This window comes from Pleurodeles waltl, chromosome 7 (assembly GCF_031143425.1).
Source record: "Pleurodeles waltl isolate 20211129_DDA chromosome 7, aPleWal1.hap1.20221129, whole genome shotgun sequence".
NCBI classification, from domain to species: domain Eukaryota; kingdom Metazoa; phylum Chordata; class Amphibia; order Caudata; family Salamandridae; genus Pleurodeles; species Pleurodeles waltl.
The window spans coordinates 419,537,333-419,550,801 of record NC_090446.1 but is presented as its reverse complement, the minus strand read 5'-3'; the positions used below and the strand labels follow the sequence as shown (position 1 = coordinate 419,550,801).

Below are 13,469 nucleotides of genomic sequence, written 5' to 3'. Positions count from 1 at the left end.
CCCACATCGCGATGAAGCCTGCAGAGGTGTTCCCACGCAGAAAGACCGCAAACAAGCCTTGCTAGCTGCAAGGGTCACGGTAGAGGTTTTTGGGTGCTGCTGTGGCCCAGGAGGGACCAGGATGTCGCCACTTGGAGAAGGAGACAGAGGGGGCCCCCAGCGACTCAGGGAGCCCTCACAGAAGCAGGCAGCACACGCAAAAGTACCTGAACAGGCACTTGGAAGGAAAGTGAACCGGAGTCCACGCGAAGTCACAAAAGGGAGTCCCACGACGCCGGAGGACAACTCAGAGGGTTGTGCACTGCAGGATAGAGTGTCGGGGACCCAGGCTTGGCTGTGCACGAAGGAAATCCTGGAAGAGTGCACAGGAGCCGGAGCAGCTGCAAATAACGCGGTATCCAGCAATGCAGTCTAGCGTGGGGAGGCAAGGACTTACCTCCACCAAACTTGGACTGAAGAGTCACTGGACTGTGGGAGTCACTTGGACAGAGTCGCTGAGTTCCAGGGACCACGCTCGTCAGGCTGAGAGGGGACTCAGAGGACCAGTGATGCAGTCTTTTGGTGCCTGCGTTAGCAGGGGGAAGATTCCGTCGACCCACAGGAGATTTCTTCAGAGCACCTGGTGCAGGAAGGAGGCAGGCTACCCCCAGAGCATGCACCACCTGGAAACAGTCGAGAAAGCTGTCAGGATGAGGCGATACAAGGTTGCCAGTAGTCGTCTTGCTACTTTGTTGCGGTTTTGCAGGCGTCCTGAGCAGTCAGCTGTCGATCCTTTGGCAGAAGGTGAAGAGAGAGATGCAGAGGAATTCTGGTGAGCTCTTGCATTCGTTATCTAAAGAATTCCCCAAAGCAGAGACCCTAAATAGCCAGAAAAAGAGGTTTGGCTACCAAGGAAGGAGGATTGGCTACCAAGAGAGGTAAGAGCCTATCAGAAGGAGTCTCTGACGTCACCTGCTGGCACTGGCCACTCAGAGCAATCCAGTGTGTCCCCAGCACCTCTAAATCCAAGATGGCAGAGGTCTGGGACGCACTGGAGGAGCTCTGGGCACCTCCCCTGGGAGGTGCAGTTCAGGGGGGTCGTCACTCCCCTTTCCTTTGTCCAGTTTCGCACCAGAGCAGGGCTGGGGGATCCCTGAACCGGTGTAGACTGGCTTATGCAGAGATGGGCACCATTTGTGCCCATCAAAGCATTTCCAGAGGCTGGGGGAGGCTACTCCTCCCCAGCCCTCACACCTATTTCCAAAGGGAGAGGGTGTTACACCCTCTCTCAGAGGAAGTCCTTTGTTCTGCCTTTCTGGGCCAGGGCTGCCTGGACCCCAGGAGGGCAGAAACCTGTCTGAGGGGTTGGCAGCAGCAGCAGCTGCAGTGGAGACCCCGGAAAGGCAGTTTGGCAGTACCCGGGTACTATGCTAGAGACCCGGGGGATCATTGAATTTTCCCCCCAATGCCAGAATGGCATTGGGGTGACAATTCCATGATCTTAGACATGTTACATGGCCATGTTCGGAGTTACTATTGTGAAGCTATACATAGGTAGTGAACTATGTGTAGTGCACACGTGTAATGGTGTTCCCGCAATCACAAAGTCCGGGGAATTTGCCCTGAACGATGTGGGGGCACCTAGGCTAGTGCCAGGGTACCCACACACGAAGTAACTTTGCCCCCAACCTTCACCAGGTGAAGGTTAGACATATAGGTGACTTATAAGTTACTTAAGTGCAGTGGTAAATGGCTGTGAAATAACATGGACGTTATTTCACTCAGGCTGCACTGGCAGGCCTGTGTAAGAATTGTAAGAGCTCCCTATGGGTGGCAAAAGAAATGCTGCAGCCCATAGGGATCTCCTGGAACCCCAATACCCTGGGGTACCTCAGTACCATATACTAGGGAATTATAAGGGTGTTCCAGTGTGCCAATTAGAATTGGTAACAATGGTCACTAGCCTGCAGTGACAATTTTAAAGGCAGAGAGAGCATAAGCACTGAGGTTCTGATTAGCAGAGCCTCAGTGACACAGTTAGGCACCACACAGGGAACACACATTCAGGCCACAACCTATGAGCACTGGGTCCCTGGCTAGCAAGGTCCCAGTGAGACATATAAAACACACTGACAAATAGGGTTTTCACTATGAGCACTGGGCCCTGGCTAGCAGGATCCCAGTAAGACAGTAAAAACACCCTGACATATACTCAAAAACAGGCCAACAATGGGGGTAACAAGGCTAGAAAGAGGCTACCTTCCTACAAGTAGGTGAGGTGGGAATTTATAGTGGCACCCACTACAAGAGACAACTGATTTTGAGAAAGTAGGGGAAGTATAGATTTTAACCTACTTAGTTGGAAGAAACTATTTTTCACAGAACTTCTTTGAGACAAGAGAGTTATTGATTTCCGAAATGATACAGATCCAGTCTAAGATAAGAATGTTCAGCTACTTTGATGGTTCACAGCGAGGGGCACTTTTTTGCTCCTAAGAGTATTATCTCAGATTTACATCTGTTAAACACTCTCAAAAACTGGCCAATATCCAAAATTGGACACTGCTCAACAGGTGTTCTAGCTCGGCAAAGCAGTGGTGCTCATTGGCTGTTTAATACACAGTTTACCAACATAGGGCTGAAGACACAATAAGAAACAAACTAATCTAAAAGGGGTTCAGATATATATATTAAACAAAGCAGGTTAAAGTTAAGACCTCTAGAAGGAACTTTGAGGATTTGTGAGGTAAAAGTCCCTAACATGACTAGCTAGGTGCGATCTGTCAGAAACCATTGAAACAAACCAATAGACAGTAGGCCTGGAGGTCCTTAACATGGGGATAAACATTACAATAAAATGGAGTGGTCCACAATGTCTAGGAGAATGAGTAGGGAAACTATTCTCTCATAGTGATAAAGGAGGGAACCATCCCAGCAGCTCAGTAAAGTGGTTAACGTACTATGAAGTGGTCTAAAGTTGGGTTGGGCAGAAGACAGTACTGCATTACAGTTGATTAAGCAATTGCTTAACAAGAGATGTGTACATATTATGCAAAACCTGCACTTCAGAAATAGGTACAGTAAAAAAATCAGGAAAAAATGATACTGACAATGAGGTATGATTTAAGTACATTTTAATATATCTTTAGTACCATATTGTCACACATATTGTCATCCAAAGATTCGCAATAGAAGGCATTATTTGTAACTCATTTTTGGACCCACGATATCTTCATTTAGTTTCTGACGACTCCAGTACAACATTCATGAATTATTTTCCTATATTGCTCATCATACCAGGTAAGGATTATCCAGGACTGCCACTCCTGCTGCCACTCCCCCATCTGCATGCTCTGTGGCTTTGGTACGCAGGAGATGCCCAACATGCGCATTCAGAATCATGTCTCTACCTTGCCTAGAAGAAAATAAATCTCACATTACAACCATATTTAAATAATGTATTATAATCTTATATTCTTGTCCACCTTCCCTTATTTCACAAACATGGAGAAGGTGAACTGTTACACTCCTGAGTGGTGGATATGTGAAGAAGCCAAATGACTTGTTCAAATTCTTTGCAGCTTGTTTGTGTGTGTGTGTTTTTAATCAGCTGTTCTTCAAAACAAGCATTAATCCTCCATGAGTGGAGAGGATCATCCATGTAAAGAGAGAAATATGGCTCACAGTACTTCATGTTTTCCATAGCATTGTCATAGATTATTCTTGCCTACAGAAGCGACTTTAGGACACACCAACATGTGACTCCTCAATATTCTGAAAATGTTTTACCTATAATGCTTTCACATCAAAAACACATTTGTACTTGCCATCATCACCATGCGCCCGACATCCTTCTAGCCTAGACTTTGTTTACCAAAGTCCCTGTCAGCACCAGTTTAGCCAGGTGAATCAATCCCAAAACAACTGATACATAAACTCTTCTATGACCAGAAGCATTGCCAGAAAACCATGGAGAGTACTTAATTTGGTGTCTTCATTCATACTCTTCATTCTATAGTATGGACTTACATCCTCCATGCTCCTCTACATCCTTCCCTGCCACGCTGCTCCAAATGCCTGTACACCCTCCCATCACTCATTTCTTCTCTCTCATCATCTGCCTCTCACTTTCAACCCCTTGTCCCCAGTCCCTTCCCTCCCCCGCCACAGACCTGCTTAGATCGCAATACACAAGTGGATGCTTCATTAGTCAGTGAAGAGTGGCTAAAGTAGCACAAATTCAAATGTTCATATCCGTTCTAACCCACGCTATCAGAGACCAACAGTTTGGCCTGCTAGGAACAAGGTAGTCAAGGCCACAAAGTGGTTGAGTTAGTTTTTGAAAATACATAAATTAAGGAAGTAGCTATATATCCGGGAGCCAGTCAAAAAGTACTTAATCTCTGCTATTTACCCAGTAGCCAGCAAAATATTACATAATCTCTGCTGTTTAGCCGTCCACTGGTTAAATAGTAGAGATGATGTACAATTTGAGCCGCTGCCAGGTAAATAATGTGAAAGAGGTCTTTATTTAGCCAGCCATGAAGAAACAAGGGACAACAGGCAATGGTAAGGTGGTGAAAATCTTATAATAGGAATGCAACATGTGTGAGGCATCAAAGTAAGGGCATATACAAATGTATAATAGATTGTACAAAGGTAAGTGCATGAGTTAAGCTAAACTGTTTACAGAGGAAAAAACAGCAAAGTAAATGTGGAACAAATACATTTATGTTATTGTAGTATTCAAATAAGAAATTCAGGAATCAAAGTTCTATTTAATGAGCTTTAGGATACAGCAAACAGATATTCTGCGCTGCAGTCTAGGAAGATTTTCCTGTATGCAAAGAATAAGTAGTATGATTTTAAAGCAAGTGACACCGATTCACTCATGAGAATAATTTTTTTTAAGGTTCATGATCCTCCTTTTGATGTTTTTTGAGGGCTTCTCATTGAAGGCCTTGTGCTAGCTTTAGGGTTCTTTTTAAAGGGGTTGTGCTTGTTTAGTATTTCAAACCCGGAACACCGCAGTAGTTGACAAGCAGCATAAAACAGGGAATGCTGACAAACAGTTGGTATCTGAACCCCAGCGGGAGGGACATGTACAGAAGGCAATTGGTGCTTGGTGGCACAGTGCTTTGAGACAGTTGCAGAAGGTAAAATGGGAGAAACAGCGATGGGGTATCTGTAGAATGAGGAAGTGAAAGCAGGAGACAGGCAGACAAAGCATTAGGTTAATTCACAGGAGGAGTTCACACTCTTGCCTGTGATTAATACGCATCTTCATACTATTCACCCATAGATGCTAATTGGGTCCATGTTATGAGTGGCCCCTTCATGAGCCACACTGGCATTTTAGTCACCTCAACAATGTATTTTGGGAACACAAGTTTTGATTTTTATCACGCTAAGCAGTACTTACAGTAGACATAGTCCTGTCTCCACTGCAACCTAATTTCTGTCCTTGACAGAGCTGTCTCAACAAAGGAAATCTGGAAACCAAAACAAAAACCCATAAAAATCTGAGTGACAGACTGTTATCTGTCTTAGCTCATTGAGTGGGGGGCTGCGGAAAGAAGGAGTAGGATCAGTACAAGGAGCATAATGACAAGTAGCAGAATAAGGGCCAGGAGGTGGGCCAACAGGAGGGTTAGGACAACCAGAGTCTTGAGGATAGGACAAAAAGAACCAGACCCAGCAGACCTAATTCACAAGGACCAGTCTGCCAATGCCAGAGGGGACCAGGAACAGATTGACAATGAGGAACAAGACAAGGAGAAACAAGACAAGGGGCATGGGGATCAGGGTGACAAGGATGAGGAGGGCTAAGAGGATCTGGACCATGAACAGAAGAACAGGGGTAGAATGAACAGATGGCCCTAGACTAAACTTACAGATGATTAGGAGAGCTCGAGCACAGACACCAGGACCACAGAGGCAAGGACGGCCAGGAGCAGCAGACCCTTGATTGACAGACCAGGAAACCTATGGAAAGGACAGGAGGGCCAAGGCCCCAGAGATCAGATTAAGGAGGACCAAGGGAACAGCAGTGAATGGACATTGACCAGGAAGACTACAACCAGGAAGGACCAGGGTATCACAGGCCCTGGAGACCCTTGATTACAATGACCAGGGGGATGCAAAAGACCAGAAGGCCTAGATCTAATGGAACAAGGATCAAAAGGTCCATGAAGTACAGACTCAGGAGGATCCTAAACCAGAGTGTCAAGAACTCCATGAACTAGGAGGGGGAACTAGAAAGACCAGTGCCAGATGTATGAGGAAGACCAGATACAGGAGGATTGTAATAGAGGGGACCAGGGACAGATAGACATGATCAAGATGGTAAAGGCAAATCATGAGATTTAGCAGGACTGGGAAGAGGAAGGAGGACTAGGGAACTCGGAGGAATAAGGAAACTAAGACCAGAGGGACCAGCAGAAGATGACCCGAAACAGGAGTACTACAGGGACCAGGAGAACCAGGAGCAGAATGGATTAGGAACAGGCAATCCCTGGGAATAGATAAACCAGAGGAGCAGGACCCGGAGGACTGAATGACGAGGATTAGGGTGAGAAGGATGAAAAGGTCCAGGACCGGGAGCCTATGAAACAGGAGACCCAGGATACAAATAACTAGGTGCAGCAGTGCTTGGGAATGATGATCAGACAGATCAGGGAGTACAGGGCCAGGAAGCTCTAAGGCTAGCATGAACCGGATGCCAAGGACCATCAGAACATGAAAAGGCTGGAATGTTTTGTGGTAAGCCAGGACAAGTTATTGCAGAACTACAAAGGCAAGGAGCAGGAGGACTAGGGCTAGGAGGATCAGGACCAGACTGAGGAGACGTAGAAAGCTAACAACTTGGAGGGCAATGACCAGCAGTATCAGGAAACCAGGATAAGCGGGGCAGGGATTAGGAACACCAAGGGCAACCAGAACAGCAGAGTAAGGAGCACTTAAGCAAGCAAAGATCCAAACAACGAGGTCCTGAAACAAAAAGATCAAGTCCGGTGGGCACGAAACCACGAAGAGAACACCAACTGCGAGGATTAGGTATAAGAAGACTGAGGCTAGGCAAACCAGAGTGAGCAAGACTAGGAGAACAGGGCCTGGATAATCAGAAGGAGATGTCAAGGCAACCAGAGACAGCAGGACAAGCGTTGAGAGGACCAGGGCAAGGAGCAGTAGTGGGACCACAACCAAGCAGAAAAGAAAGATCAAGTCACAGAGGCCAAGGCATATCAAGACATACCATGGCAGGACAAGGAAAACCAGGATAAGGACGACAAGGAAGACCAAGATGACAGGAGCCAGGATGACCAAGCTGGGGAGCTAAGATCAGGATGACATGAACAAGGAGGATCAAGCCTAAGTGGACAAGTTAGTGAAGAATCAGAAATACAATGAGCAGAAGGACCAGGGCCTAGAGTATGATGATTTGGAGGAGCACCAAGAGAACTAGCCAGACAGGAGCTGTGAACTGGGGCCATTGATACCAGGATCCAGATTGGGACGTATTAGGTGTACCAGATGGATCCGATTAGCAAGACTTGGAACTGGGCTAGGAGGACCAGAGAGTCACAACAATGAGAATGAGTACCCAACATACTGAGTGGAGCAGAAGTACCAGGAACTAGGGTACGAGCATCCAACTGGTAAGGATCAGGGGAACCAGAACCATCAGAGCCACAAGGACTAATGGGACAAGACCAAGGCCTAAATCAGCAAGCCTTTCTCTTGTTAAACGTGGTGACGTTTCTAAGCAGGGCTGCCCTTTGTTTGCCTGATAATTCCTCAGGAAGGCTGAAGACAGTCAAGTGCTGAGATTTCACCATTCTTGTGTCCTTGTTTTGAATACTACTGCTTGGAGCCAGCACTACTGCTACTTCTGTGAGGGCTATCACCTAGCACAAAGGCTGTGTCTGAGTTACAGCCATAAAATGACATTTATTAGAGAAGCACCTCAAATCTCTTCTGAACCCTTATTAGTAAATCCACATTCCCTGTCTGGAAAACAAGTATAAAAGTGGATCTGTGAAATTATCAAACCATAGGCCACAATAATAGAAGTAATAAAATGTCAATTTAGTGCCTTATTTCTTACAATATTTGTAATGAAGTCAATCAACGAAAGATCCCTGGAGGTTTCTTTTCTTTTCTCTTTGCTGCACGTCTTTCTCTGTTTTACTAGTAATATTCCTTCAGACTCCAATGACATCCAGTATAATTAATTATAGTCCCATTCCTTTGTTCATAACTCCTTGTCGGAATACCCCCTCTGCTGACCTGACAGAGTAGGGGTCGATGGATGACAGACTTTACACTGTCCATCCTATTTAGGGTAAAACCTGGCTCTAAGGGAGAAGAAAAAAATAATGACCCTGACATGCTGGGAGAAAACTCCAACCATGTGGGGCCATTGTTTTTTTTTTTTGCAAAAACAAACCCTTGCTTTGGGAGTTAGTTTTGAAAAAAGAAAAAACATTTGAAAAGTTGAAAACCTGATGGCTGGGTCACCGTCACATCTGATGGTATAGTCCTTCAAACATATAGTGCATAGACAGGAACCACCATGACAGCAGTTCCTGTCAACGTAGAGAGTTGTCCACAGGGCGGAGGTCCCTCAAGATGGCAGAGGTATTGTCGTCTGCACACGGATGGAGTAACTCTGTCCTCAAAACTCTAAATAAGACCCATAGTTTTTCTTCCTTCTGTCCTGAGATTGGAATGAAGCCTTTCAATTATGCTGCACTGGTGACTTCATAAGGAGCCCTATGCGATTGTTTCTATTTTCATTAAATTCCCATAAATATCATATGGCACTATGTCACTGGGATACAATATGTTTGATGGCATGTGTGGCTACAGATACACATGCTCTGCATACACCTGCCATCTAGTGTTGGGTTTGGAGTGTTACAAGTTGTTTTTCTTCGAAGAAGCAATTTCGAGTCACAGGATCGACTGAATTATACTTCTCGTTGATACTGCGCATGGGCATCTAGTTCTTTGTTAGATTGTTTTCTCTCCACTCTCGGGTTAAGACGTGTGCATCTTCCCTTGCTCTGGTCTGAAAAATTCCACATGTCTATCTTTCATTCAACAGTATTGTTCTTCCAATCGCGATATTCTACCTTTGCGTTTGATCTACTAATCGTCAGGTTGATTTTTTGACTTACCGCTGTAGGGCGGCCTCGCCGTTGCTCAGGTTCCACGTGACACCAAAAAACAAACAAAAAAAAAGAATGTTGAGCTGATGGAACGGACACTGTTTTCTGTCCTTGGTGCCATCCCAGGTTCCCCCACACCGATCATCATTAGGTGTGTAATCTTTGTCTCTGCCCAGATAATCAGGAAGCTAGCTGTGACGATTGTAGATCTTTCAGACCCTTCGGGACTGAAGAGCTCATAGGTTGGAGATGGCGTGGAAATCACCAGAAGACACCCCGTCCATCTTTGGGGAGGAGCACACACTGGAGGAACCCGAACAAGAGGCGGCCTTCTCATTTCCAACTCAGAAGTTCAGTTGGAGATTGAAAGGAGTGAGGTGACGTTGGTGCAACTAGTGAGTACTGTAACCCCTCCTGCCCAACAAGGCTGATAAAAAACCCCTTAAAGAAGATGCCGGACCGCCACTGCCACAAGGCCATGGTCGGTCTTGGATAATTACTTTGGCTGCCCCGTCCTTGAGCTCGGCTCTGAAAACAGCTAAGGCGCTAACACCGGCCTCGGAATCCACCTCCAGCATTTCGGTCTAAATTACTTCAGCCAAACCTTCAGTACCGAGCACCTCGGGTCCGACCTAACAAGCCACAACTGCTGCTTCAGTATCGACAATGAGACACGGACCAAAACCATTAATGCCGAAAACAAAGGAGTCAACTCCTTTGGTGTATATGGACTCAAGCCAATCCTCCACTACGCCATCTCCAATTGAGCCTATTTTGGAGACTATGGACGCAAAATAGTGCTGCCTTCATATCCAGGAAGGTACAGGGCGTATCATTGCTTCCCCCCCATCATATTCAAGAGGATGCTTTCTTTCCAAGAGACTTTGGACACTTCACCTCCTCCAAAAAAGACCTCTAAGGACAAGGCTACTGTATCTAAACCTTTGCTTCCTCCTCCTCCTGAATTACCTTCCTCACCACCTCCAACCTCTTATTCTTCTCTGCCTCTTTCCCCACCACGTTCACCTGCCTCTCCTACTGCAGAAGGTCTCACACCTCAGGGTTCACCTCTTTATAGGGGATATTTGATGGAACACAGCAATACCCAGACCCATGGGATGCATATGACCTTCGATGATTAATACGGACCTAGATTTATAACCTGCAAAACCCTCTCCTCATGAAGACTGTACTTGTTACCAGCAGGTTATAGCAAGGGCAGCTGCTTTTCATAATTTCCAGCTCCATAGGGATCCGACAGAACAGGATTTACTGTTTGACACCTTAACCACCACACATAGCGATCTTCAGTTCCTTCCTATGCTTCCTGCCATGGTTTGTCACGCAGATGACATCCTTAAGGAGCCAGTCCGCTCTAGAATTATCACTCCTAGAGTGAATAAAAAGTATAAAGCTGTTCCTTCTGATCCACTATGCATCAGGTCTCGGGTCCCACCAGATTCAATAGTGGCCACCACTGTAAGGAAGCGAGCCAGCAATCAGGCCACAGGAGACTCTCCTCCACCAGACAAGGAGAGCAAAAAGATAGATCCAGCAGGCAAAAGAGTTGCAGCACAAGCAACACATCATTGGGGCATTGCCAATGTGCAGGCATTGTAAGCAGGTTATGACCAGGCTCAATGGAATGAAATGGAGGAGCTCCTCTAATAACTTTCAGATCAGCACCCCAAACAAGGCCAACAGATTCTTACAGAAGGACAATCACCAATAACTTTATATGCTGTGCATTGGATGCCACAAACACAGCTGCACAAAGGGTAAATTCAAATTTATTGTTCAGGGGACATGCCTGGCTTAGATGCTCTGGCTTCAAGCCAGAGGTACAACAAATGGTGATTAACATGCCCTTTGACAAAGAACCCCTTTTTGGCCCCCAAGTAGACTCCACTCTGGAGAAACTCAAAAAAGATACTGACACCACAAAGGCCATGGGTGCCCATCAATCAGAGGCACACAGGCGTCATCTTTGTAGCCCCCATTTAGAAGTGGTTGTTTACAAAGCCACAACCTCAGAAACATCTACCTCTTAACCTAGACAACTCTCAACCTTATATTCTTGAGGTTTCTTTAGAAAGACCTATAGAGGCAACAACAACAGAGGCAAGAGCACTACCACACATGGTTCATCCTCAACATCTAAGCAGTGACTACATACATCTGCCAAAGCCCCACACCAAACCTGCAGGGGAGCGACTTCAAAATGCTTACACACAATGGATAGATGTAGCATTGAACCGATGGGTCCTTTCCATTATCCAACATGATTACTGTCTGGGCTCACTAAGACACCTCCAAACATTCTCCCTCATTTTCACAGGTTATCTCACAAACAGCTCATCCTTCTAAAGCAAGAAGTGCAGTCCCTGCTTCTTAAAGGCGCCATAGAGCCTGTTCCATTACAATACTAGGGAACAGGATTAACTCCCTATATTTTCTTATCCCCCCAAAAGATGGCCCGCTCAGGCCAATTCTAGATCTCAGGCCATTAAATCACTACATTCTTAGAAAACACTTTCACATGGTTACTCTTCAAGACGTTATTCCCCTTCTTCAACAAGGCAACTTTATGACAGCACTAGGCTTAAAAGATGCTTACTTCCAAATTACCATCCACCCTGCACACAGGAAATATCTAAGATTTGTGGTTGCAGGAAAACATTCTGAATTCAAAGTCCTGACTTTTGGTGTCACAATTGCACCCAGGGTACTTCACACAGTGCTTGGCAGCAGTCTCTGCACACCTCAGAAGACAAAATATAAATGTGTTTCCTTAACTAGATGACTGGCTAATCAAAGCAAGCATTCTACAGCACTGTCAGTCTCGTACTCAGACCACAGTAAACCTACTTCACAAGTTAAGTTTCACAATCCACTTTCTCAAATCCCATCTACAACCTCTTCAGGTTCAGCTCTATTTGGGAGCCATTCTCAATACAGAGTTGGGGGTTAGCATATCCCAACCCAGCACACATTCAGAGTTTTCAGACTCTTCTCCCCAATTTCAGGAGAATCACACCTATACAGTCAGGGCTATCATGTGCTTTTTAGAGATTATGACGACCTGCATTTGTTATCGTGCCCCATGCCGGACAACACATGCGTGCCCTGCAGCAGTATCTGTCACATCAGTGGTTTCAGACACAGGGTCACCTGCAAGATCTAGAGTTGTTAGTCTGCCATACTCACCGTTCTCTGCAATGGTGGAACACCACCAACCTGCTGAAGAGGTAGCCCTTTCTGGACCCTGTGACTCCGTTCATTCTGACCACGGATGCATCCCTGACAGCGTGGGGCGCTCACCTTCAAGACATCACAGTAGATGGATTGTGGGATTTCCCTCACTAATCTGGAATTTCAGCCAGTTTTCTAGCCTTGAAAGCTTTTCTTCTTCACCTGTCACACAAGGTTGTCTTAGTCCAAACGGACAACATGACAGCCATGTATTATCTACAGAAACAGGAGGGAACAGAGTCATCCCAGTTGTCACAATTCGCTCAGAAAATATGGACGTGGGCTCTTAACCATCACATTCACTTAGTGGCAGAGTATTTCCCATGAATGGAAAACGACTTTCCAGACCTGCTCAGCAGGATGCATCAAGTCCAAAAATGGCAACTCCCATGCCAGTCCTTCAAAAATATTTCAAAAAGTGACAAGCTCCTCAAATAGACCTTTTTGCGGAGCACTAAATGCAAAATGCCTAAGATTCTCACCCAACCAACCCACTCTCTATATACGGGTGTTAGAAATGGGGTATCTACCTGGCAGAGGTATACACCCTTGTCCAAGTAAGGACCACAATGCTAGTCAGGGTAAGTCACAACACAATCCAAATTATCCTGTGCCTACCCTCTGGTAGCTTGGCACGGAGGAGTCAGGCTTAACTTAGAAGGCAATGTGTAAAGCATTTGTGCAATAACCCATACAGTAACACAGAGAAAACACCACAAAAATACACCACATAGGTTTCGAAAAAATAGATAATTTATCTGAATAAAATAAGGTTGAAACAATGAAAATCCAATGTACACAAGCTCCCCCAACTCATCATGCTCTTGTTAGTGGGCTTCTGACCAGGTCCTCAGCGCCTTTTGGTACTCCTCCTCCTTGAGGCTCCACGGGTAGGTACTCCCATCCCCTGGGAAAAGCTCTTCTGCTAGTTCACGCTGTATAGCTCCAGCTTAGCTAGGTCAAACTCTCCAGCTCCATTTATGGACTCAGCCAAAGACGTAATGTACGGGATTGAATAAAGAATGTCAAGCAGGGAAACTGCAGCAAAAATAAATAAATCAGACG

At 45.7% G+C, this 13,469-nt stretch overlaps 1 protein-coding gene across 3 annotated transcripts in view; it reads right to left on the bottom strand.

Annotated features, from left to right (window-relative positions):
• Positions 1-3,096: 3,096 nt before the first annotated feature.
• Positions 3,097-13,469, bottom strand: part of GSS (glutathione synthetase) — a 1,684,034-nt gene continuing 1,673,661 nt past the window's right edge. For all 3 annotated transcript variants that reach the window (XM_069243914.1, XM_069243916.1, XM_069243915.1), the window contains one exon: positions 3,097-3,394. In XM_069243914.1, coding sequence (XP_069100015.1) covers positions 3,271-3,394 — 124 coding nt within the window. In that variant the 3' untranslated portion in view covers positions 3,097-3,270. The remainder of the gene's footprint in view (positions 3,395-13,469) is intronic.